General features: G+C 37.7%; 2 protein-coding genes across 9 annotated transcripts in view; one reads left to right on the top strand and one right to left on the bottom strand.

Annotated features, from left to right (window-relative positions):
• Positions 1-53: 53 nt before the first annotated feature.
• XRCC3 (X-ray repair cross complementing 3) lies at positions 54-14,697 on the top strand. Of its 4 annotated transcripts, none has more exons than XM_080596339.1 (8): positions 54-279; positions 1,005-1,073; positions 1,438-1,575; positions 2,453-2,665; positions 8,322-8,476; positions 10,500-10,712; positions 12,031-12,077; positions 13,126-14,697. In XM_080596339.1, exons 1-8 carry the CDS (start codon positions 69-71, stop codon positions 13,346-13,348), a joined length of 1,269 nt encoding a protein of 422 aa, XP_080452465.1. In that variant the 5' UTR covers positions 54-68; the 3' UTR covers positions 13,349-14,697. The 4 variants fall into 4 exon arrangements, with proteins under 4 accessions (XP_080452465.1, XP_080452468.1, XP_080452467.1 ...); XM_080596342.1 differs by lacking the exon at positions 54-279 and adding an exon at positions 397-518; XM_080596341.1 differs by lacking the exon at positions 54-279 and adding an exon at positions 580-625.
• Positions 14,698-15,460: 763 nt separating this feature from the next.
• The window catches only part of KLC1 (kinesin light chain 1), a 50,431-nt gene continuing 38,720 nt past the window's right edge, over positions 15,461-27,171 (bottom strand). For 2 of the 5 annotated variants that reach the window (XM_080596332.1, XM_080596329.1), the window contains exons 14-16: positions 26,634-26,764; positions 21,959-22,025; positions 19,262-20,585 (exon numbers count right to left, since the gene is read on the bottom strand). In XM_080596332.1, the coding sequence (XP_080452458.1) occupies positions 20,520-20,585; positions 21,959-22,025; positions 26,634-26,764 (264 nt within the window). In that variant the 3' untranslated portion in view covers positions 19,262-20,519. Of the gene's footprint in view, positions 20,586-21,958; positions 22,026-26,633; positions 26,765-27,171 lie in introns of all 5 variants that reach the window. The other 3 variants (XM_080596331.1, XM_080596333.1, XM_080596330.1) reach the window with 2 other exon arrangements.

Genomic DNA, 27,171 nt, shown 5'->3' with positions numbered 1-27,171 from the left:
CGGCCAATGGGAGCCCCGGGAACGCGGGATGAGCGGGGCGCGGAACCAATAGGGAAGGGGGTTTGGAAATGCCCGCCCGCCCACCGCGGGTGGCCAATAGGAGCTGCCGCCGCACTTTGACTGCCAATCGCGTGTCGCTCGAGGGGTGGGGATGGGGCGGTGTTTCTTGCACGCTCCTGTGGGAGCTCGAGGCGCATGCGCAGGAGGAACGGCCGGGCTCGCAACCCGGAAATGAAGGGTGGGCACGCTTCGGCCGCTTCCCCGCCTTCCGCGCTCGAGGTAAGCGCGGCAGCCAGTCAGCGAGCGGGACGGGCGGGGTGGGTTCGGCTCTGCTCGGCTGGGCTCGGCTGGGCTCGGCTGGGCTCGGGTGGCCGCCGCCGAGCGCCGCTCTCCTCCGCCGCTCCCCTCCCAGCCCGGCGGTAGAGCCCCGCCCTTGTGCCGCGCCCCGCCCTCCCTCTGAACCGCGCCCCGCCATTGGCTGCGCTGAGCGGCGAGGGGCTCGGCCAGGCTGGTAACAGGTGACGCTGCGGGCGGGCCGCTCGCCCATTGGCTGCGGAGGCTGTGGCGGGGGGGGGGGCCGCGGTGCGGCCGGGGGTGGGCTGAGGTGGCCCTGAGGGGCGCTGAGGTAGTGGGGGGGGGCGGCCATTTGCAGCGGGTGTTGGGCTCGTTGGGGGCTGTCAGTGCTTAACGGTGGGTTTGTCCCTGCGAGTTAGAGAGTTAAACTCCTTAACAGCGTCTGAGAGGACTGCTGTTCCAAGTCCTTGTTACTTGTCTGAAATAACTGATAAATAAAGAAGAAATAAAAATAAATGTAAGAAATAATATAAAGAAATAAAAAAGAACGTGCCTACAAAACCTCACGTTGAATCACACTTATTGCATGTAGATCTGATCAAAAAAAATAAAAATATTGTAACTAATCGCCTGAATATAATTCATTAATCTGAATATAATGAATATAATTAATACAATTAATTAATTTCCTGGTGCTGTGTTCCCCCCAGTGCTGTCGCAGGAGATGGACTGGGACCAGCTGGACCTGAACCCCAAGGTGGTCGCTGCCCTTAAGAAAGGTAACGCAGCTTGCCCGTGCCTGGCCAGGCCTGTGGCGCAGTGTCTGAGTTGTGCATAACTGTGTGCTTGTGGGTGTAAGCGTGGAGATGTTTGCTAACATTTTGGAACTGTAATTAAATATTTCATAAACAACCTTCCTGAGTAACCACAAGTGATGGTTTCTACCCATGCTCCAAAAATCGTTTTCCAAACAATTTTGTGGTGTGTTTTGAGCCAGTCCAAGTAAGCGTCGCCTGCCCAGCTTACGCCAATGCAATGTAGATAAACTTTAAGGAAATGAGTAGTGGAAAGCTGCAAAACTCTTTCTTGTGTGCATGACTGTAAAGCAATGGAAAGTATTTATAAAAATTCCTCTAATTTCAGCTGACATAAAATCAATAAAAGAAGTTTTAAATCTTTCCGGAGCAGATTTGCAAAGACTGATGAAACTATCCAGTGCAGATATAGAGTGTCTGCTGAAAACAGTCTCTCACACGCTCAGGAGAAATTGTATGCTTACAGGTAATACAGTCAATACAAATAATGTTCTTTTTAAGTCTTAAAATACTGTCACTGGGAGAAGATATGGTTTTGGGTCCTTGCTGACACAATATGATTCTGAAAATGAGAAGGTCAGTGTTTTAGTTATGCTGTAGTAAATTATTTAATTACCCTAAGGACAGCCTCTGTGAGACCCTGAGATAGATGGAATTGTATCAGTCATTCTTTGTAATCAAGCCTTTTCAAAACAGAACAAAATAATTCTCTAGTCTGGAAAACTTGGTTATAGGATCACGAGATTTTATTTTTCTCTCCCTCTCTTTCAATATTTTCCTTTTGTGCTAAGACTATGAAAAAGCTTATATGGTATCTTATAAACTATATAAACTGATTTGATAAGAACACGTCATTCCAAACTAAGCAGGATCAGATAGCTCTTCCTATACAAGTGCTTCATGGCTGCACTGTACTGAGAATCTATTTTCTTGTGATCAAGGTATACCTGTATGCCTTGGCCAGATGCTTGCTACACTGTTTCATAGCCTGCTATAGCTTTTTCTTTCCATAATTGGTCTGCCTGAACCTTGCTGGCAAGATTTTCCTGGAATATAGTTTTCCGGAGACACTCCTTCGAGACAGATGAAGGAAAAAAGTTCTAGGAGAGAAAAGGGCTCAGTGTAAATTTCCAGTTTTTGAAGAGGCATTTCATTAGTAGGTTTTGCAGGGGAGACCAGGCTGAATTAGAAAATCCTTCCGTCAACAAAGCATCCCTTGTAGATACAAACCTGCTATACAGCATCAGCATCTATATTGTATCATAGTGAGTTAGAAAGATACTAAATGAAATTTTCTTTTCTTTCTCTCTTTATTTTTTAAAAATCATTGAAAAACTCTGCAGCACTTCAGCTCTACCAAGATAAGGATCATTTTGCCTCCCAACACCAGAAGCTAAGCCTGGGATGTTCAGTACTAGATAACTTGTTAAAAGGTGGCATCCCTTTAGTGGGAATCACAGAACTTGCTGGAGAAAGTTCTGCTGGGAAGACTCAAATTAGTTTGCAGCTGTGCCTTTGTGTGCAGTATCCTTACAACTATGGTGGATTAGAGTCTGGTAAGTACTGAAATGTAAATACTGATTAATTTGCCATTTGGAGGAAAATACTGTCTTCGAGAATGTCATCTGTGTATTGAGGTAAATGTGCATGTTCAGTGAGTGTCTTCCCCTTCTGCCATAACATTAGTTGTAAGCTGGTTAGTAATGCAGCATCACAGAGAGAAGAGCATGCAGTGCCCACGCCCTGCATCACAACGTAATTTAATACAGAATTACTGTTGTCTGTTGTTTATCTACATGCCACTGCGGGTGGAACTAAACACACATGCAGACAGCTTAAGAAAAGTGTCACTGTAGTAAGTACTTATTGACTCCTCAGGTAACAACCACAGCAAAACAGCCGGTCAGATAATTTTCCACAAACATTTCAGGTATACAGCGTACATTCGTTAGCAGATAGTTTCAAATTCTGGAAAATACTTAATCTAATAACAATGATTAAAATGTTTAACAGAGTAAAACAGATGGAAATCTAGTTGAAGAAAGTATTGTTTGTAGCTGCCATTTTCCTATTTTGGCAAAAGTAAGTAGGTGTATTTTTTATTATTTTTTAACCGTCTTTATCACATTGATCTAATTTATAATATTTGCTTTTAGTATTATGTTCTGCCTTAGAAAGGGGGAGATCTGTGTGACTTCTGAGAATTCACTGTCCTGGTAGGCTGCCTTAGGTGGGTTTTAGCAGTGATCTTGCTCATGCTTCCATGCAGCACTGGGTTTAATTTGGCAGTTCTGTCATTTGTTGTGGGGAAACTTAATTATTTCTTGTAACGTATTCACCCACATGGAAAAATCATGGAATGTCCAAATTATATTGCTTAAAGAGCAGAAATTAGCCTTTGGCTTATGTTAGTTTGCTTTAAGTTAATTAATCAGAACAGAAGCAAACATATTCTGTTCAATTCCTTCCTGTGTTGCTGCTAACTGCTGCAGATCGTACGAATGCAAACAGATTTCTATTTATGCCCCAGGATTTCTCCCTGTTTATGTTGAAAGAAAGGAGCAAACTAAAGAGAGTACAGAAAAAGGTGGCACTCTAGTCTCTAGAATGTTCCTCACAGGGCTATTAAATGGCAAATCCTTCATTATTTGTGTTTGAAGTTGCTTGATTTTTCTTGTGCACAGTAGCATTTGGTGCTGTTATGATTGCTTCATTGTGTCTGTGTTCCCCATCTGCCTGCTCCTAAATGTTTCATGGAAGATAGGATAGGATGGCCATCGTATCAAAGGTCCTGTGAGAGAACCAGAGCGTTTTGGAAGAGCTTCCTAAAGTTTTGAATCTATCAGTTAAACCCTAGTATGTGTGCATTAAGAAAATTTAAAAAGAAGGTACTGAATGTGACCTGTTCTTTTTTTTTTTTTTGACGTTCCTAAGTAGGAGCTGCAGGATAGCAGATCATCGTCATAGTACATCAGAGCAGATCTATTAACATTCAATTTAAGATTCTCAAACACAATCACAGTATGATTATTAATTTATTGGGTTTATTGAACTCTTTTGTGAAATCAGAATACTTCAAAGTGAAGGAAAAAGATACCGAGTTAAAAGGTGTTGCATAGAACTCTGTGGTGGGTAGAAGATTCTTAAGAGCACTGTATTGTGGGCATTCTTCAATCAAATTAGAGCCTTTTAGTTTGTGTTTCAGTATGATCAGAAGGTAATTACTACTTGGAGAATCCAAGGTTTCATCTAATTTTCCAAAGTTGTAATTTGGTAAAAGGTAATTACTCTTGTCAGGCTTTTAGATTGTAAACAGCAGCAGCAAAACGTGAATTGCTCTCTTCAGGCTTTGTAGTTTTTAAAAGTTTTTTACATGTTCAACTGAGACAAATTCGATATGGCTTGTTGAGAATTGCCAAATTTTGGAGGTGGGCAAGGTACAGAAGGCAGAAATATCCAGTTGCAGGAGTTGGAGTGCTAGAGCAGTGGTATCCTAATTCTTGCAGTTTTTCACTCAGTGTTGTATCTTGCCATATCTTAGACTGCAAGGTCTTAGAAGAAGATGCTGTTTGCACAGCACTTAGAGAACAAAACCTTGATTTCTCTGCAGTCTGTAACTGTGGAATGTGTTGGGCTTCTTATGTGGAATACAGGAAATGAAAGGTTATGTTAAATAAAGTAGGGGGCAGTTTTATTCTGTAGGAAATTTGAGGATGAAAAAAAACATTTATTAACCATCAGAGAGGTTTGGCTCTACCTATAGGACATTTAACTTGGTGATAAAACTTAGCTAATCATTTAAAATTGGTGGTGGTGGTTGGTTGTTTTTTGTGTGTGTGTTTGTGGGTTTTTTTTCAGCGCTAGAAACTTTCCTTCTCTTAGGTGAAAATGTTGAAATACATTCCTTTAGACAGTATGGATTTGCCATGTATTTCCTACCTTTGACTTGGTGCTAATCTTGTTTACAATTCTCAGCTCTAGAAGGTTGGCAGTAAACCATGAAATTAGGACATCCTTTGCCTCCAGGCCATCTTTCTGCTGTGCTAAGAATGTCAGTTACAGTCTATTGCACGTTGGCTGAATTTATTTAATATGTCCATATTCATGAGCAATACATGAATATAATGTGACGTGCGTACCTATATTAGAATTCTGGATTGGAAAAGGAAATGTTTGCTGCTGATTCTTATTAGCAAAGCTTGTTTGTGGCATGGCAGATTATGCTCATAGGACTGGAAATTCTTCCATTATCTGATGATCACTTGCCATTTTTTATGGTGGGGTTTTTGGTGCTTTTTCTTTTTCTTTGTTTTGGGATGTGAATTTTTTGTTTGTTTTGGCCAACAATAAATATAACACTTTTATCTACCTAAATACTAGTAAATCACTAAGATCTGATAAAATAGCTAGTTTCTGTTCAGTTATTGTAGAGACATAAGAAAAGATGCTTATGTGATCACCGAGGATGACTGATTTCTTAAGTATCTCCCAGCTCCCTCCTCAAAAGTGATAAATATAACTCTTGAGTTGCTGTTAGTGTCGACAGCTTCCTAATAAGCTGTAAATAGCACGCTGCCATGGGCCTTTCTGTCTGTGTTGTACTAGTCTCCTCATTTATTTCGGTTATGACGATTCACCTATCATTAAAGATATGTGAATATTATTAAGTGCTTTGGAGACATGAGTAGGCACCAGTCCTTAATACCGTGTTTAATTATTTTAGTTATTTGTCAGTTTCTTCTAGCCCTTGTTACACTGCTGTGAAGCACCTCCTGTATTTCTAATGCACCGGTGTATATTCTTGTTAATCAACGGTTTCATTGTGTCACAAGCTGAAGAGCTCAAATGTGAAGCTGAAGAGCCTTGATAAAGGTCCAGCAGGAAAGAGAGCTACTTCCATTTTATTGTGAAACTCTAATTTGAAGCCAAGACAAAGTTCAGCTTACATATTTTGTGCAACTTAATTCTCTTAAAGCTCAAGATGAAAATTACATTATTGTTTTCTGAAATTAGCATATTTCAGGAAAAAGAGTAAGGTTGTCCCTGTGTATATTTTGGAAAAATCACTAGTGGACCAATTATGTTCTCAGAATATAATATCTACAATGGTAAATTTAAGTGATGTCAGAGATGTGTTGCTGCAGAGTAGAAGTTTAGCAGGTGACCAAAGTAGAGCTGTTCTTAAAAAGAAATAATGATCTTTTTTACAAGTGCTTAATTAAAAAAAAAAAAAAGAATAAATGTGCTCACCTCATTTTTAAAATTGCTGTTGTGATTTTAAGGAGAGGACGGAGTGTATCTATTGACCAGGAATTTTAAATCTAGGTTGCTGGACCAGTGGAGCAGAGGGGACCAGATACTTGCTTCTCCAGCTGTTCATTTTTGCTTACAGGTATTACGGCAGTAGGATTACCTTGCTTGCCTTGATTTACTTCTTAATCATAGACGAATGTGAAACTGGGATACAACTGTGCATGTGTTTGTAATACAGTAGGATTGGTTGGATGGTTTTATATTTTGCTTTTACCCTGCATTTATTCGTATCACTGTTCTTATTACTGTACTGAAATCACTTGCAAAGGTCTTCAGCAGAATCTCACATTTCTTTGTCTTCAGATGAGTTAATTTTGGAAAAATGTATTTTTTCAGCAAGTTTCTCAAGTTTTCTGTTTAGAAACGTTGAATGTTGCAATAACTGGGTTGAAATACTGTTATTTAAACAACGGAGCATTGATCTATCTAGAAATACAAACCTGCATTTGAAAAAAAAAAAAAAACCAAAAAGACAAAGTCTGAAGTGACAAACATTCCTTCTTTTTGAAGTAAACCGAAGAGAGCACAAAGGACGCAATGCTTAAGGCAGATCTGATTTTTAAAAGGCAGATGCTCTCACTGCAAGCCATTATTTGTGGTAAAGAAATCACTGTCTTTCAGAATCAGGCAGTGTTGTGCTAAAGGTAGTCAGCTGTGAATAAGAAAGGAGAAGTCCAGAATGTTTTGCTTCACAAACTCTTGTAGCCTTAAGATATCTCAGCACAAGTTAGCACAGCTTTTGTTAGCATGAAATTCAGAACCACACGTGCTTAAGGCAGCTGCATATCTTGGAGGGTTTTCGTTATTTTCGTTTGTTTGCTGGTTTTGAATTTGCACCTTAATGATTTTCAGTTTTGTAACTTAAATGTTGCAAGCCATAATTGGCTTATTTGAGCAAACACTGATGTTGGATACACGTAATGCCAAATCTGTGATTAGAAGTTTGTTTTTACTTCCTAGCTTTTTAGAAATGGTGAAACTGAAAGTCTGGTTTGGAGTGCAGGAGCTGCAGTGATTTGTACAAGAATTTATGGACGGATTGGGGAGAACTGAGCTGAAGAAGCAAGTTTAGTCCTAAAGAAAATTAGCCTTGTGCTCATCGTTGCCTTATATAAAAGATTCTTAGAATTCAATATCCAGTGTTATATCAGCAAAATATTTTTTTGATAATGTAACCATTGATTTTTCCATGGTCCAGTCCTGAGCTCATCCTGTTTCTTAAAAAAGACTTAATCTTTAGGTGTAACTATGATTTTCAGCTGTTTTCAGATAGTTCTGGCTCTTTCTGCAGTAATGGCAATAATTTTATTAAGACAATATTGCACATTTATTTTCTTTCCCCATCATATTTGATGCGTATGGTTAATTTTCTCTGCAATAATGCATCCTTGTTAACCAGAAACCACAGTAAAAATACATAGACATCAGTCACGGTAATGTTATTGAAATTTAATGTTTTTTTATCTAGTGTACCATTTTTAAGAAGAGTTAATTGGAATGAGTTTGGGTGAGTGATCCTCTTTAAAGTGGTTAACAAATTATGGCAGTAAGTGCCCCTCCGTATGTAAATTTGAAGCCAAGAAAGTTTAAAAGAATGAATGAAAGTAAGCAGAGTACTGGTCTAAGGCAGGCCATGCAGTGTTACTCTTATTTGTGGGTTGGATAAATTATGATGCTCCTAGTCACCCAAGTTAGGGAGGCAGGCGTTCAGCTGCTGTGCAAAAAGTGTCACCTAGTGGATTACTGGAGAGTACAAAAGTTCAGTTGTGTCAGCAGGCACCAAAAAAGCACCTGGCAACCACTTTTGAGTGCGTAATTCATTATTTTATTTTTGTGCTGTTGGGAAAGCTGTCTGTAAAAGCCCTGCTGTAATAACAGAGGTCGTTTCCTTCATTATAGGAGCTGTCTACGTCTGTACAGAAGATGCGTTCCCAAGTAAGCGTTTGCAACAACTCATAGATCAACAGCATAAGCTGCGTGCAGATGTTCCACCTGAAGTCATACAGAAGATCAGATTTGGAAACAATATCTTCGTCGAGCATGCAGCAGACCTAGTAAGTAGTAGCAGAGATTGCAAATACGTGATTATAACGCTACAATCCAGTAAGCACAGGAGTTTTTTAGTGCAGGAGACCTTTCAAAAGGCTACAAGTGAACTAAGATCTATAATGAATAATTCTTAATCTCTGCAGTTAATGTTAAAGAACTGTCTATTACAATGTTTTATTGTGAAAGATATTTAAAAATAAGTACTAGTATTTCATATAATGAATCACATGGTGGGTTTTCACAAGGTATGTTTATTAAAATGTGGTAAAGGTATCGATTCTAGTTTGTTGTGGTTTATCCCTGGCAAGCAACTAAGTGCCATGCAGCTGCTCTTCCCCCACTGTACAGGGGAAGTGGAAGGGCAAAAGTTAGAAAACTCATGGGCTGAGATAAAGGCAGTTTAGTAAGAGAAATATATATATGTATGTATATTTAATTTTTATTTTTTAAGAAGTAAAGAAGTGATGGAACATCCCTTTGGCCAATTAGGGTCAAATGTCCTGGCTCTGTGTGCTCCCAGCTTCTTGTGCACCCCCAGCTCACTTGCTGGCAGGGCAGTGTGAGAAGTAGAAAAGTCCTTGACTTTGTGTAAGCGCTGCTTGGCAGCAACCAAAACACTGGTGTGTTATCACCACTATTTTCATCATAATGCCAAAATATAGCATCATATGAGTCTCTACAAAGAGAATCAACTCTATCCCAGCCAAAATCAGGATATAATTTCATTGCAGCTGCTGGAGAGATCATCACTGAGTTTGGAGGCACCATATAAATAAATATGCAGAAGGTGGTGTGTGTTCTGAGTAACTTGTAATATCACACCAGAGTTAGTAAAATGAAAAGTAAACAGGTGGAAGGGAAGAATGCAAAAAGTGGTGCCCGGAATAAGTAGTGGCACAGCATAACTGCAGTGCAGCTGTCTTGCCCTTCTCTCCCAGTTAGACATCACAGTAAACTTGGAAGAAAAATGTACTGCATTCTTGCCATGTAGAAACCATATTTAAGTACCGCTTCTTTTCTTGAGTTGCCATGAATATGCTGCTTATTGACAAACCATTGAAAGTTCTGTCTTCTGTAAGGCTTGAAAGTAGCACTTGTTGAAACATTCCAACTGTTGAGTTTTTTATTAGTAGTTTGTAAGTGAAAGAAGATTCTGTACATTGCTGTAATATACTTGCCACTTACTTCTGGGCAGAAGCTAAGCTACCTTTTCCATGTACCTTTCATTGGAAACATTAATTAAGGTTCTTACTGTAATTTCTGAAAGCTGTAGAGTACATTATTGTTAAAAGGAGAGACTCATTCTACAGTAGTATGCAGATCTGTCTGAAAAGTAAAGCACTGTACTCACTGCTAAGTGAAACAACTGCCCAATAGATTATTGTAGTTCATCTATTGCTATTTAGAGATTCTGTTTGTGTGTGTATGTGTGTATCAGTATACATAAAGTATACATTGTACCCCACGGACTATTTGCTAGTTAAACTTCCTGCAACTTAAATGCCTGGTGACTTCAAAATATTCAATTAATTAAACTTTTTAATAAAAAGGGGATGATGTAGGTCACAGATACTCATATTAATAAAACTCTTAATCAATATGGATTTGATGTAGCAGCTATATTTTTCAATGTCTCTAGTGGAACGGCAGCATAGTCTCTAACTTCTGTTTTGAATATTTAATGCTAGTCTGGAGTTCTCAGTGAGAACCATGCTGCAAAACAGGAATTGCTCAGGATTGTATTATTGCATTCTCGAGATTTTGACATGTCTGTACATACTTTAAATCAGAGCTGCAAATAACTGCAGAACATTATGCATGACCAGCAAGTCTCTATTTTTTTTTATTACATAAAATTGCATGTGTTAAAAATAGTTACTAGTGAGACTTGAGGACCCACAAACTCATTTTATGATTAGAACCTCCATCAGCTTGCATTTCAATGATGGGATCTGTAGCTATCATCTTGATTTTACAAGTAGAATTATTGGAACCTTTTTAAAGCTGTCTGTTTGTATTTTGGGGTAGGACACCTTCCACAATTGTATTACTAGAAGGATTTCCCTGCTGCTCAAACGAGGCATGGTGCGGTTGGTGGTCATTGACTCTATTGCTGCGCTGTTTCGATGCGAATTTGGAGCTTCAGATTCTGTTTTGAAGGCTCGATATTTGCAGATGTTCGGAGCACAGCTTCACAGTTTAAGCACTAGATTCAGCACTCCGGTTGTGTGCATTAATCAGGTATGACATCAGAATTGCTTCTCGTTGTGTGGGGACCATTTCATAATTAGTTGCTGTGTGTGTGTGTGTGTACATCTGTGTGGGCAGATTTCTTGCTATTGTGTTTAACAGTCAGGTGAGTCTTAATAACTGATTAAAACTTTGTTTTCTGTAAATAGTTGTACTTTAAACTAGTAGTTTTTAACTTTTTCAAAAGTTAGGAATATTAAGCTTTTATAGACTGTTAATGCTCTCAAAGGAGACTTCCATTAAAGCTGAAAAAAAATGGGTATGTACAGCAACTGTACAAGGCACCCAACAGAAGTAAGAGAATTCTTTCGTACGCTGGCTTCAAATGCTGTCACCCCGTGGCTTGCTGTTGGAGCTCTGCAAGCACGGTTATATTCTGTGTGTTCAGGAGAGGGTGAAATGCCAGGGACTTTGCTGCAGTTTTGTATAGCTCAGTGGTTCTGTGTAACTGCAGAGATTACTAAAACGTCAGAACGCAAGCAAGCTGACTTGAACCAAAAAAAGATACAGCCTCAAATTCCTTTGTGTTTAGCCTCTGAATCAGCTGTAACTCGAATGCTAAGCAATATGGGGAAACTGGCTTTTTATACAATTAAAAAAAAAAACACGACTGAACATACAAACTCACGACTGAGTCTAGCTATAAAAGAAAACCTCATAATAAGGCATAAAAATCTTTGTTCTGTGCAGAAAAAGAAATAAACTCAAGCTCTTGACTAGAGGAGGTTCAGATTAGTACGATACCATATTAGCGTCTGGACTCTATTTTAGAGTACACAGAGGATGATTCAATAGGTCAGGTCTGTAGTTACAGAAATAAACTGACTATAATATTGAAGAGGATTTGTAAAGTAATCCTTTCTGTACATTATATACAGAAAAGAAGTACCTTAGCTTAATTTGCTGTGTTTTCTGAGGAACTTGTGTTGAAGAATCATGACACTAAAAGACAGTATAGGGAATCAAGAGGTGTGGATTTTGTCACTAGGTTGTGGTCAAAAGCAAACTGCTCCATTAAGCAAGGACAGGTGTTTTGTACTTTTTTTTTTTAATAAATTGAAAAAAAAATCAGTAGTTAAACTAATATAAGCTGTAGCTAGCATAACTCTCTTCTAGCTTGCCTTGGAAGAGTAAGGGTCTAACTTGTCGTAACATATGGTCTGTAAACCAATATGTTGACTCACATTAAATCATATCAATATGGTTGATCAATATGTTGAATGTTGGTGGCTTTGTTCCCTGCCCTGCTGATTGCTAAAATCAAACGCGTGCCTACGGGTCAACCTCAACCGCTGTCGTTTCGCTCTAGGTGACCGATGCAGTGGGTGAGTCGGAAGCTGCTCAGTGTGGCTGTGGGTAAGTCATCGGCAGGGGGACGTAACAGCGTCGTACAGGGCAGCGTTTAACCGCTGTATTTTCCTGTAACCCCAGTACCAACTACCAGTGCGCATTAAGAGCAGCGGTGCATTTATTTACCCAGCAGTGCTGTATTTCCTAGAGATCAGTCATAGCTATTGTGCCCTACAGTAGAAGAAACCATCACACACAGTTATGTGGTAATCCCTAATCAGCAAGTTACAGAACAGATTCCCTGGAGTTAATGGCTGGTGTGTGCTTGCTAGCACAAGAAAATTTCTGCATCTTTTCATTGATATAATCAAGTGCGTTTTCTGTCTGCTCTGAAAAACACAGCAACCAAACCCTTGTGGCTTGTTTTTTTGTTGCTTATGGAAAAAAATTACGACTATTTTTTGACACCAAGATATTAATGAGATTCAAACATAATATTTGTTTGAATCCTAATGGTAAATTTCATTTATTAGATGAGGTAGGAGCTACATAAATGTGTTTTTGTGAGAAGTTAATTATGTCCTCCAGTTTGAGGAACTGACACAGAGCAAAAGTAAGGCTGAATTTCTACCTATCTTGTAATTCTTTTACTGGGGAGGTTGCAATTTCTCCAGGAAGCAAACAAACAAACAACCTGTTTTAAGCTTTGGGTTGAAAGTAATGTGTGCAGGGTGCTGTATCTACTAATGTTTCTAAATATAACTTCTAATGGAATTCAGCGCCAACAGTTCCACAGCTCAAATACTTAAGTTCAAACATTTTCCTAATATTTTCATGCCAGAAGAGAGAATCCATCAAAAAAGGCAAGTATACATGACTGTAGCTGGAAGAGTGACTGTATAAAAGCACATCCCTTCCAACTGTCACCTTGTTAGAGAGAGAACCGAGTGTATAGTACTGTGGGTACACCCTGGGATCTCCATTTTTGAAGAGGTACAGCTTGAAATGTAGCAAACAGTAGATGGCTTCTGTTGTAACAAAATTATGTTAGAAGAAGCAAAAATATCCCCTATTAAATTCATACCTGCAAAAATCTGTAATGCTTCCTTTATAGTTCAGTGGATAACAGAGTCTCTCCAGCACTTGGAATAACCTGGGCAAATCAACTGCTAATGAGACTGATGGTCAGCCGAGTATCACAACGCGAACAGTCGTCTGGAGCGGTGTTTCACCACACTGGAAATGTGAGGACTTTAAGAGTGGCTTTTGCTCCTCATCTACCTCCATCCTTTTGCTGCTATACGGTAGAATTGGAAGGTGTGAAAGGAATAAAGTAAGTCATTTGTATGTTAAAACATCCTGCTCCAAAATTGTATTGAAACTGCTTTGCTTCAGGAAGGACCATTAATAAGATGAAATTCTTCCTTGGTGAGGGAATCGATGCTGAACACCATGAAAGGTGATATGGCAACACATTATGCATTTTTTATGGTGTGAGAAGGGCTTTTTATATTTGGGTACATTTACTGGGGTTTCTAGTCCTCATGCTGCCATTAAGCACACACAGCTGTTCTATCAGCAGAGTCTTAGAAATAGCCACTATCACAAAGCAGCTATCCTTTTTTAGAAAAACTTTTTTTTAATCCTGATATTAAAAAGTACCAGAAAGTTACTTGCTTTTAACATCATATTAGGTCTTAGCGAGAACTAAAATTGTACTGTTTTTTGCACTGTGTAGGCATATCTGCCTTTGAGGAAACGTCTGCAGATAATTTGGAAATGGTTCTTTTCCACTCCTTTCCAATTCCCTCCCCTCATAGCAGAAGCCTAGTTAACCTCTTCCACTTAAAAAATAACAACAAACTACACACCCAAATCCCCTCGTTCTGTTTTCCCCTATCTCAAACTGCATGGTAACCACACAGTCTCAGCTGAGTTCTTGTTCTTCCTGATTCTCTGCACTTCTCTGTTTTGCTGGATAGAGGGAGCATTCTCGATTATCTTCTGCATCAATTCTTCCACCTGTATTAGCTCCTCTACTACTTTTTTCAGAGGAGTCTGTTAGAGCCTTACATGTTTTTCTCTGCATCTTTGTACTATTTATCACATCTTTTTTTCTGCTGGCCTCAAGCCTACTGCTATGATGGCTGCTTTTTCTTGTCATCACTGCATTCAGGGCCAAAGAAAGCCTGATCAAGTTATTCATCCACAATTTCCAGAGGCTTTAAACCTTACTCTGCCTATGTTAGGTGGGTGTGTGCTGTGATCAGTGGTTGATGCCCACTTGTATTGTCCTTGTTAAGCTTTTAAACAGATAACCCCACCAACCCCCCCCCCCCCCAACTCCCTGCTTCCCCAGGTTCCTAAACAGGAGCGGTGTCTGTCATGTTACAGAGTCCTGGCTCTTTCTGGTGTAGTTACATTTCTCAGTTCTGTCTTTAGGTAGATGAGCACCTTTTGTTCTCCCTTTACACTCAAACCTTGGAGCTAAACAAAGGAAACACAAAGTAGAATAATGTTGCTTTGTGTTCTTCTGACATCCCTGCAGTCACCTCAGGGGACCTTGTGCAATGATATAGCAAGTTGGCTTTAAAGCTCTATTTTAAAGAAATCATTACGTGTATTTGGACGTGACTATTCTTTTTTTTTTTCTTTTTAAAATAAAATCCAACCATGAAGATTTTAAGTCTATGTGTACTCAATTGAAGGAAAAAACTGAGTTCTTCTCAGTCTTCAAGCCCTTATGTTCCACGCAGCATAGGTAACACTAAAATTCTCTCCCATTCCTCTTTACCTGTGACAGGGACTTTGACTGGTACAATGCTTATCCTCTTGTAATATTTTTTTTTTTAAAGCCCCACCTGGATGTAACTGATTAACAGGAATCAGCCTACCCCTACCCAATGAGCCTGCCTCCCTGTACAACAACGTCTATCAACCTGCTCTGAATGTTATGATATTTTGATAACTTTATTTGCAACCTGACTGCCCACAGCAAGGAGACATTAGATAACCACAGGTGCTGCTGTAATTTAAGTCCCAGTTTACTTGGAAGAACACCTTATCAACTGATTTAAATAACATCTTACCTGTCATTGCCCATGTTGGTTCTCATCTGGCTCTCCAGCTGCAGTTTTAACTCTGAGTTATAATACGGTGCAGGGAGTTTCCTAGCTCCCAGTCACATACAAAACCCGAACCACTGAAATGTAGCTGACCTCAGTTTACTCAGTCAGCCACCAGCTGAAGTTGCATCTTCATCTGCAGTTTCTCCCTCTTTCATCAGTTTCACTTACTACCAGCCTCTGAAATCTAGAATGCTGTTCTTGCATCACTACAGCTCTGGGGTGCAAAGACTGGACATCCCAAGTTATCTGGAGAAGCATCTGCCCCGTTCAAGGCTTTAAGTGTCAAACCACACGAGTTTTAATAAATGCAATTTAAGAACCTTCCCTTTATACAGCTTTATTCATCTTTGGATTTCACAACTGAGATTTGTTTCTATACAGGAAAAATTGAACTAATTTTTTTACAAAGAAGATTTACATTCTAGAAGTACACTCATCTTTACCCTGTAAGACTGTTTTCAAATATTTCAATTTCTACACTTTGAAAAGAAATGTTAAATGACATGTGAGAAATTTTAAACAGCTTCAAATTAATCTACAGCTCTGTGATGTATTTAGAGAGACCTTTTTCAGAAGAAACACGGAGTTCTGGAAACAGATTGCTTTTGAAAAGTAGAATTAAAACCAAGTTAATTAGTGCTCTGCAAAGATAAATTTACACAACTGATGCATTAACAAAACATGTAGTAAAACACATTAAACAATCTCATCAGAAGCTTCCTCGTGAAATTACGGTGAATTGCTACTATTTGTTACAAATAACATTTATTATGGGGTAACACAAACAGGTGCACTCTGAAGTGGATTTCTTCCACGGCTGTAACAAACTAAGTACACATGGAGAGCAAAATGCAGCATCTTAAAGCCAATCTTAGCAAGTTTTTAATCAAATATGAAATCCACAGATCTAAAAAACAAACAAAAAACCCACCAATTTCCTCAAGAAGGATAAATTGACATTAAAAATAATTACCTGGTTTTGTTGCTTGTGTTTGTTTTGTTTAAATCATGTCCTAGAAAACAAAATGCCATTGCTGATTGCATAGAACTCATCTGGGTGAAATACCTTGCTGTGTAGAGTATTACAGTATTATGGTTCTACGTAATTAAAACTAAAAACCCAATAGCTTTCCATCCATGAACTGCAACTCCAGCAAATCCGGTGAATATAGGGAGCCTAAGGCTTGCTCTCCTCTTAAAAATATTTGACTGTGCTTATTCCATGCTGTATACAATTTTAATCTCTGACTTTATCATGTGCCAGCACAGCCTTTAGAGCACCTTTGAGCTTTTTGATGTAGCTGAAGTACTAAATGAGCTTCAACTACGGTTCTCTAAGCAGCCATAACTAAAACACAGAGTATAGACAAGTTTTGCAACTTCCCTATAGGCATAAGCTCTCTCTCAAAAAACTCGTCTTTCAAACTCAGTTAGGTGGGGTGGCATTGTTTTTCATTTCTGGTTTACTGCTGTGAGCTTCCCCCTTTTTAAAAACAAACAAAACACTACTGACCTTGACTATTCAGTGTACAGAGACTATTGTGAAAGGTTTGAAAAGAGAAAATCAAAGGTAAATGTTCAAAATCTCCCTCAATTGCAAACCACTAAAAAAACAAGGAAAAAGAGCCAATGTTTATATGAATATTTCTATGTGACAAGGTAAAGTTGCTACAAGGAAACTGTAGACTTCACAGTATCACATCACGTTTATTCTCTAAGTACAGGCGGACATTACCAAAATGCCATTCTCTTAGCAGCTTTCAGACAAAACACATGACCTATGGAACAAAACTAAACTAACTTGCACTCCTCAAAGTACTGTAAACACGCTTTTGATGAAGCACTGCACACCTCTATTACTGTATATTTACAACAGAACCACGCCATTTTCAAAATTACTGGATTCAAACAGTACATTTTAAGTGCAATTTTCTCAATGTAAAAAACAAATTTAATTTACTACCATTCAAGAAGGTTTGGGGGGGGTTTGGTTCGTTTTAAGGAAAGATACAAACTCGAATGGGCCCCATTGTCTTTTCCATTGTTTAACTGCTCTGTGCTGTACTACAAGCACAGACATGACAGCAGTAGCTCAGTTACTCCTCTCAAAGAGGAGGGAATCATCAAACAGTTACATTTTACAATAATATTTAGCAAGATCAAAACTCACGAACAAGTACTGCCTATATTGCTGAAGTATGGTGCACAACCAGATAGATAAAGGGCAACGGGCACCTTTGTACCAGTAACAATCTGCGTGTGATTCTTCCTAGATGCAACTCACCAACCGTACACCTCAGAACTAACCACTGATAACAGGAGAACCTAGAGGAACTGGAATAGTCTGAAGTTTTTGTAACCTCTTTGAAATGTCACCTTTACAATTCGGAACAAAGAAAACCAGACCAGATTAAGAACAAGCTGGTACTGCCAAGGCTGCAGTTCTCCTAACAAGATGTCTGTCAGTTCTAAAGATTTTTAATTTTCAGTTTCATCAGAGCTGTTGATTTAGTTTGTCACTGAAGACACCCATGAATTATGCAGTCAGGTTTTTTGGTCTTGTACTTTATGCAGACCGTTAGCTACAACTGAAACAGCAGAAATTCAGAAATAAAATCTTCCATAAAGGCAAAGTGAGAAGCCCACCGGAAATTGCAATGTACACAAGCCAGGTCATGACAGAAGTTAGTTTGTGACTGAGCACAAGAAAGGTTGACCTTAAGTTTGTTTTTGAACTTTAAAAGTCTCTCTCAAACTGCAAACAGCACAGTGGCTCTAAGCTATAAGGTTATTAGTAAATACTTGGCCATCATTCTTGGGGACCTATGGATTAGAGAATTCTTGAAATTTGGGTTTCTTCACTGAAAAAAAAAATCTTTTAAATGTAAGAACTGTTTAATAAGCTGTAGCTCAACAATTCAGATTTATCTTCCAACAAACTTTAAAATGTAAGGGTTTAAAACACTTAAAAGCACAGTACTGGTAATGCCACCAACAGTAAGGGCTGTTTGAAATCCTAAATGAGAAAATCGACTCAGTATGGTCTTGCATTTTAGAAGCTTTACACACATTTAACCATCACCATGGCTAAGTATTTCTATAAGTATTTCTATTTAAACAAGTTCCTTTTTCTTTTTCTCCCCCCGAGGCTGCAAAAAAAATCCTTTAAAGATGAATGTGTTTGAAAATACTCAATATATTTTTTTTAATCATTCCTTATTACCAAACTCAGTTGTGTCCAAGCAGCTTTTTTTTTTTTTGAAGAAAAGTAAGTGAGACTTTTATAAACCTCTCCAAGTGAAGCGTTTAACTCTACAGAACAGTGTTACAAGGCCCGCTGAGCCACTCCTATAGCAGCAGCATCGTGCTGCTGTGAACCAAGGTGACCGTAATACAGGGCTACGTGCAGTCAGGGCTTCTCATGGTGCTGCCAAAGGGACAGGTGACGCTACTGCAGGCTGCCAGAGGCGTCAGCAGCTGCGGCGGTTCTGGCGTCTCCCCGCGCAGCCTGACAGCCTGGTGTACGTACGGTTCCTCCTACAAAGCCAGCTCAGGCTGGCTTCGTGCAGAGAACCAAATTCACCGGTGGGTACATATAACACATTTTGCTTTAGGGGGAAAAAGGTATATATATTATATATTTTTATATTAAGCTCTTTAATAAAAGATTAAAACTCAAGAGTCTACTTTATATGAGTATATACTGTTAAGATAACAGAGCAACAACTTGTTCTTGCTCAAGACCACTAATGAGTTGCACTGCTCTGTGCTAAACTTCTACAAATTAGCAGCATCGTATCTCACCATTTCTAAACTGTCTTTATAGCAGGTATACCATATGCAACTTTCTTTGAAGAGATGCTAATAAGGTACCTCCTGGTAAACATAGTCAAGTGCATTACATATACAACTTTTTGCACCAGTTACTGTAACAACTTAAAACCAGATGCAAAACCAGTCAAATACTTCTAAGAAGTACTAATTCTAATGACTCTTCACAGCCTGTTCAAACTCTAAAACTTGTTTATCTCCTTCACTTGGTGCTAACCTTGAACGAATATTCCAGCTTTTCCCAAAGTTAATGTTGTTCTGCATTTTCCAACTCACAACTATGACCACAAATACATTTTTACACTTGTTTTACTTTCTCATCCGCTTCACATGAATATGACTTTTTACAAAAGATGAACAAAATTACAAGCTTTACAGAAAAGCAAAAGGAAATACTAGTGTCTATAAAATACTTAAAACATACATACTTAGTTCCAGCAGCAGTCCTTTATACAGACAGCATATATATTAACCGTAAGTAGACTTAACATGGATGTGTGGTCAAACAAGTTGCTTGCCGCTGATGGCCATCTAGTGCGTCCTCTGGGGCCCTTAAGATCTGAGTGGTCCTTTGCACAGCAGCTACTCCACCATGTAACAGCCCAGCGTGCAGTTGCCTGCTTCTGCTGTCATCAGCTATTACGGAGAACGGCAGGATTTGGGATCAGCGTAAGGAAATGTTGGAGCGCTTTCAGCGTACAGAGAATGGGACTGTGAATTCCAGTGGACAAGCAAGAAAGTCAACCTGAGGCTTGGTGTTTCCCTAAGAGCAACAGCAGCTGCTCTGGGACAGCTACAGTCCAGCACTTCAGTATCCTTCAACCATACAAGATAAAGGTCAAAACATTTTCCGTTTGTTCTGATCAACGTGAACTGACCTATCTCCATTGATTATTGTGCCCTAAGACCTACATCAACAAGTATCGAAGTTATGGTCACAGGTATTGCTATTCATGCTATCTATATATAATGTAACCCCAACCGTCTCTTTTACAGAATTTAACAGCTCAATCTAGTGGTTAAGTAAGCCAAGTCTAAGTGCCGTTTTGCCAGCTAAGGTTTTTAACATCTAAATAATCAGTGGTGCAATAGAAATCCCCTCCAATGCAGTGTGCTCAATTTGAACTTACACGGTAACGCAAATAATTTATCCTTTTCTCCAGCACTGTATATATTTATTGCTATACATTTCATTTTGCTCGCATTTTCAAACATCTTTGCATTTTGGTATGCTTTAAATATGTTCATATTTTTACAATTTTTTGGCTGCTGTAATTCTCAGACCTATTAAAGAAAACATAAGTAGCATGAATGGGAGCAGTGCAATGAGCAATATACACCTATATAGTTTTCCTTTAGAAGAAAATACCCACTAATGCTGTGTTTAAAATTGTCCCTATTTAGAGAAGTAAAAACAGCAGTCCACTGAAAAACAAAAATAAAAATATGCAAACTAGGTGTTCCTATACATAATGATGAGGAACCAAAGCTTTGAAGGTCTCAGTGCTTCTTTATTCACAAAGTATTAGCTAGCTTCTGTCCAAGAATCTCAATGCGCCAAATCAGTATGACTGACACTCAGAGCTCTCGAGTCTGTCAGACAATTATTTCGTTCCTGTGTGAAGGAGGGGAAAACACAAAAAAACAAATTATGCAGATGCCCAGATAGTTCAAGCAAATAAACAAAATTACTAACTTTTAACAAACAGGAAGAAACAAAAGGAACTAGACAGAACTGGCCTTGTTTATGTTGTGTTGATGGACTTCCTTATTCTAACAAACATCTTTTCCCCCAATTTTCAACTACAATACTGAAATGGACCTACTGAGATCAATATACACCCTCTAGAACCCTAGCCTAAGTCTTACTCGAAGCATAAACACCCATCTGTGGGAACCACCGCAAGTGTCTATAGTAAGTAAACTAGAGAAGTTCGCAAGTCGATACCTGGTTTTAATACTGCATGTCCACACAAAGATAAATAACTCATCTGGAAGGAGCATCACTTACATACTAAGAACTCTAGGGCATGACATTATGAAACCTTAGACTGTTGCTACAAAGAATTATGCTTTACCCTGATGGATTTTTTTAATTTTTTTTCTGGCTAAAGTTCACTCTAAGCAAAGATTACCATACGTTTCACACCACAGAAACCCCTGTAGTACATTCATTAGAGATAATACTGTTAAACCTTTATGCCACTCAACAGCAATATGAGAGTCACACAATTTGGGCTTATTTGCTGCTTTGGGACAAATAGTGAGGAAGATCCTCATGTGCAGTTTCATTAGTACTGAAGAAGTTATATCTCCCTAAAATTAGTTGCAGTTACTGTGTTAGTAAAATGCACAACGCTGTTTAGAACATGGAACATTGCTAGCATAAATGACAATATGGGAAACACTGACTTATTAGGCAAAAACAAGAAATGGGAAGTAGCGATCGGGCACACCATATAGTTAGGCAAGATAAGCTTATTTTAGCTGAAGCAAAAACTTAGCAGGCATATTTTAGATACTATTCCTCTACAACCTCAGCAACAACTGAAGTAACATTTAAGGAAATCTGAAAATGTACAACAGTTAAGGTGATGGGGCCCTTTTCAATAAAGATGCTTAAGAAAAAACACTTTAGTAACTGAGCTTTACTAGTTCTTGTTGTTTTTTATTTTTAAAGCAGTGTTTACACGGACGTAAGATTTCAGAAGTTTCATATCCATCTTAATAGTTAGACAGTCCAAAGCCAGAGACTGCTTGATATCATGAAAACTAATGGTCTTTACTAATCTAAGCACCTGCTTAAAATTAAGATTAATTCATGAAAGTGTTAAAGCATATGCTCAAGGCATCATTTAGTAAACATCTTACTGAATTAGGATCTCGCCAATCACTGTTATTTCATTATTTATCATACTTTTTTTTTTTTTAAATCCCAAACCCTACCAATAATATCTATTTTTGTAAGAATATTGTAGGGCTTCTTACTTGAAAATGATCTTCAGTAGCCTTGCCACCCATGTTAAGAACATTCAGAGAACTGGCACGCTTCATGCTGCAACCAGGACAATGAACATGCAAGGATAAACTGATCAGAATAGCTGAAAACTAACAGCTCTAAGAACACACGTACAACAATCACCAATGCACAGTTAAGGGAGTTTTAACAATGCCCCCAAACTGATCGGAGGAATACCCCTTAAGATAATTATACAAATTAAAATATTTATTATATTCAGTTCTAAATTACATCTAAAACCAATTACAAGCTCCTCAGAACTTAAACACTTCAGGCAATTGATTTAATTGCAACTAAAAATGAAATCTCAATTTTTAAAGCACATCAAATTAATACATTGAGTTAACATTAATTTTTAATTAGCTAATCCTCATTTTCATTTTTATGCAGCTTCTTATAAGAGCATCGAAGCATTCAGACAGTTTAGGCAAAAGTGGTGAAACAAATTTGTCATGTAGGCAGTATCTAACTTGGAAAAAGCTAAAACAAACATTAGTTTAGTACTTTCTGCCTCGTCTATATAAATGTCCAAAATCTGTTATTTCAAAAAAAAATTTAAAAATATTTTATCTTAAGCATTTCAAGGTGAAGGGAAATAAGATGGTTGCTGCTTTTATATTTGGTCGTGCTGGCTTTACAGTGCTTCGAGCAGTGGTAACAACCCTAGAATACTGTACTGAAGGTAATGGATGAGGAAAAAAACTTTAAATGTAATCACCTACACAGGAACTACTGACAGTCAAAATATCACTGCATCACCAGTAGTATCTACTGGTGTTTGAGTTAAGGATTAATAATTTGTCTCCATTTCTAAAACATAAACAACATCTAACAATAATATTTTAAAGTGTGTGTAATGAAATTCAAGGTTAGTCTGAAGCTTCAGATCATCCCAGTGACTACAACATCAAGGTCCGACATCCTTAATCCCAAAGCATCTGTGTGTTACTCAGAACGCCCTAGGTTTGCCTTGATTTTTGATTAGCTATTTAATGAGTTAAGAACTCCTCAATGAGAGCTTGGAATATACGTTGGTGAACTATTCACAACAAAACGAGGCACGAAGCCTGCAGTGTTACCTACAGCTGTACCAAGTCCACGCAAAGTTTCCTTCCAATGCCTTCTGACAACATGGAAAGGTTTATCCACACAGATCACATTAGGCACTAACCAGCTTTTCTTTCTACTGAAGCAAGACTTCTAACAAAGTCAAGCATGCGTTTTAAGTGCTTTCATAAAGCAAAGGCTAAGCAGAAAAACGAACCAAATCGCTAATGAACACAGGCAACAGCTGCTATGCAACACAGGCCTTCTGTTTTTTTCCTAGCATTGAATTTGAACGTTTCAAAAGCCAGAATGCACACAATTTAAAATATTTGACATGAGTGTTAGCAACAACAAAGCAAAGACTCATGCATAGTATACACCTCTCATTTATTTAAGGAAACGTGTACAACAGAGGTTATATATGGAAGTCAAGTTAATCCGTAAAACACAAAACATCACACAAAACTCTCATCAAAAAGAGCATAAAGGTTTACGGAAAACATTCCAGGGAAACAGAAAAATTTGTGTAAATTTTTACAAGTGGATTTTTGTCCTTCCTGAAGTGCTAATTTAAAGTATTTATCACATCACTTGTGAGGTATGAGGTTTTTATTTTTAGAAATCAAAAGCTTCAATCTTTAATTAAGAAATATTTAAGAACTTCAGTCTGGCAAATGCACTTTCACTCCATGTTAGAAATTTGAACAATTAGCAAGGACACTGAATTGTTTTTCTGCTGTATATGTAAGTGCAACAATGAAAGCTTTTTTTTTTCCATTTTAAATTAAAAATCTTAACTGTTCTGCTCTATGATAAAATTTTGTAAGTGGAAAAAATCAAATCTAAGCAATAAATAAATAAAAGCAAAGTTAAATCACTGCAGAACTGAATTCTGAAATATGGTAAATAACCAAAGAACTGACACCATGCTTCTGCTATTGTATGTTTCAATGAACAGTTCTTTGGAGGTTTGTTCTTTCTTAAAGTAATGCAAAAGTCTTTCTGACAACAGATTTCCCTGGTAAGTTTTCCACTTTATTCTCTTCAACGTTCTGTGCCAAGCAGTAAGATGAAAATTAAGTCTTTAGTTCATGCTGTGATAGTAATATATTTCTATTTGAGTATTTCTCATTTAGAATCAGACCATTTACTTATTACAGAAGCACAGTATAAGCATCAGATATAAATAAATTTCAAAATAAAGCAGCCTTCATAGCTGGGACTGCAGAGTATATCGCTAAGAAGGGAGCCATTTAAGTCTTCTACCTAGACTGGCTGACTTGGTAGCAAAAATGACTTCTATATATGCTATGGCAGTATTGTAATATTCAGCTTATAATTAAATATCAAAACATCTGCATTATAAAAACTTAAAAGCCCTTTTAGTAAACTCAAACAGAAAAAAATATATTTAATTTAATTTACTAAAGTTTCTTCAGAAAATTAAATTAGAATGCCTTCTTAGAGTATCAATATGTACAGCTATGCTTAATGATCTACAAAATTGGCATTTAATACCAGGAGTATTAGCTGCTTTTAATAAGAAATGCAAATATAAGTTAGGATAAAAAGGATTTCTATCTTACAAGAACAGAAATATAATATTTGTCAATACACTCAATGTGCATACCTACATAAACGGCTGCCAATACAACATTTATTACATGTTTTAAGAACAAACTATTCTTTGAGAATAACAATGACATCTAAAACCAAGAAGATTTTGTCAAAAAGGGAAAGCAAGAAAGATATTGCCATCTTTCCAGATTCCTTTCATACCGATGCCTTTATCTGAGGAAGTATCTGGTGATACAGACCCCACAATACAATTAATGTTAATGTGGATAGATTACTTCTACACTGGTCAAATAACATTACAGAAATGCAGACAATAAAAAGGGAGAAGAGTTTTTACAGGACACTGCAAAGTCAAATGTCTTCAAGTACGTGTAACTAATGTACTATACTTATTATCATTTACTTACTTCAACTGCAGAAGAAGTTAGCTGTCTTTACTACAGTAAACAGGGAATTAAACTCTGACTTTTAAGAAACTGAAGACCCTTTTATGTCTCACAAAAAGGAGGAACAAATGCAGAATTAAGTATGAATATATGCATATATATCCCTGCAAGACTGTACCTGAACTGTGATGTAGGAACTTTAGCCAGAACTGAGTAGAAACATAAAACCAAAGTATAGAAACGCTAATACTGAAAGCAAGAAGAAAATTCCTTTTATTCTTTTCTGGCTTGCATTTGCATATTTTCTATAACTCCTACATTTGCATACTTCTTTCTTCTAATTACATGTTTTTCACAGTTTATTCCCAATCTGTCATCTCAGAGGCAGTTCTCAATTATGTATCAATAAATGCGAAGGGAGTTTTGACCTTGATTTTGATTCAGTGCCTTCAACATCAAGTCTGTGACAGCTCTCAGAGAAATTTCAATTAAAAATTTTCAAAATGAGATCCAACTGAAGTTGAAACAGATATGTGAGGAAGAAACTTCAAAAGATTGATGAATAATCACAAATCTTTGTGTGTACTGCAGCTGTACACAACGTTTCACAGCCACATGAAGACATTAAGACAAAACTTCATTGGAGCACTAACAAAATACATTGAGAACTTGCCTGCAGATCATGTTCTCAAGTATTACCATCATCATCATCTATACTATTACTCATAGATGCAGTCAGAAATTAATCCAAGCTCTCTAATTTAACTGTTTTAAAACAGTTCAAATTCACATTGGCAAAGAGTTTCCTATCAACTGAGTTCCAGTTTTCCACAGCAAGGGAAAGTTGATAGCATTTATGCTGGGGGATTAAAACAAAACAAAAACTCAAGGAGTGCCATTATGAAAATAGGAGTACTAAATTTTAAAACATTTCCATGTGTCTGCAGCAGCCAGAAAGTGATGAATGTTTTTTACGCATTTACTAGAAATATACATACATCCAAAACCATAATCATATGGTAATTAGGAAAGTGTGAAAACTCTGAATTGATAAAATTTGGATTTTTGTCGCTGACGGTCAAAATGTTTGAGATGCACAAATAGGTTCAAGCTTTTCAAAATTCTCCTCTGGTCTCTGAAATCTGGGTTTTCCCAAAATACTAACTGAGAAGGGCTCAAGTCAGTAATTTGCTTTATACTCACAGCAATATATAAATATATTAAACTACAGAAACGCTTGTCTTAGGTTTAATGTATTCAAGCTTTTATTGTTAAAAAACAAAGGTAATAGTTATCATCCTCTATTGCTGCATGAAAAGGAGAACTTTACTACTAATACTGACCAATAATTCTATGAGGCTTGTTTATTCAAGTGGCTAATGCAATAAAAAGGAAAAAAAAAACAATTAAAAATTGAGTTAATTCTTAAAAGCAAATATAATTCCTCAGATGTTAAAGAACTTTCATTATATGCTTAAGATAAGTTTTTCTATTTTAATTTTCTTTAAGATTCTATTCTACATGACATGCAGTTACCTAAGCAGAGAAGAAAACGCTGCCTTAGGTACTGCACTAGACTACAGTGGGGGCACAGAACGAGGGCACAGCAGCACAGCTAAGAATAGATAATTACCCTGGATTCTTTGGTTCACTGTCTCGTGAACTTCCTCCCTTCAGCTTTCTAACCAGCTTCTCACTGCTGCGTCTAATGGAAGCACGAAGTTTGCTAAAGGAACCACTGCGTTTTAAAGATCCAGTGCCATCCTGAAAAAAATTGAACAAATGTGAAACTGCAAGAGCCTTTTGCCCTCCCCCGAACCTGGTTACAAATATTTATTGATATTAATATAATCTTGGTACAATTACCTACATAGAGAATACCGTATAGCTACAACTTTACCAATCCAAAATGGTTCCTTCCATCAAACTGTAACAAAAATTTCTGAATTGTGAAGACATGCTCAAGCAATGATTCATAATAATTAGGAAAAAAAAGCCACAGTATGTCAAACCATTCACCATCACCATGTTACCATTTCATAAGAACGCATCGTGTTTAACAGAGTACAAGCCCCAAGTGAAAGCATTCCATCAGTCCAGAAAGAAAACTGTTTCATTTTTTTCTAAATATCTACGGTACTTGCAAACATGTTTGTTTAATCCTAAAGTCA

This window comes from Anser brachyrhynchus (genome assembly GCF_964034855.1).
Source record: "Anser brachyrhynchus genome assembly, chromosome: 5".
NCBI classification, from domain to species: Eukaryota; Metazoa; Chordata; class Aves; order Anseriformes; family Anatidae; genus Anser; species Anser brachyrhynchus.
The sequence above is the reverse complement of the archived record's forward strand: the minus strand, read 5'-3'. Positions and strand labels throughout refer to the sequence as shown.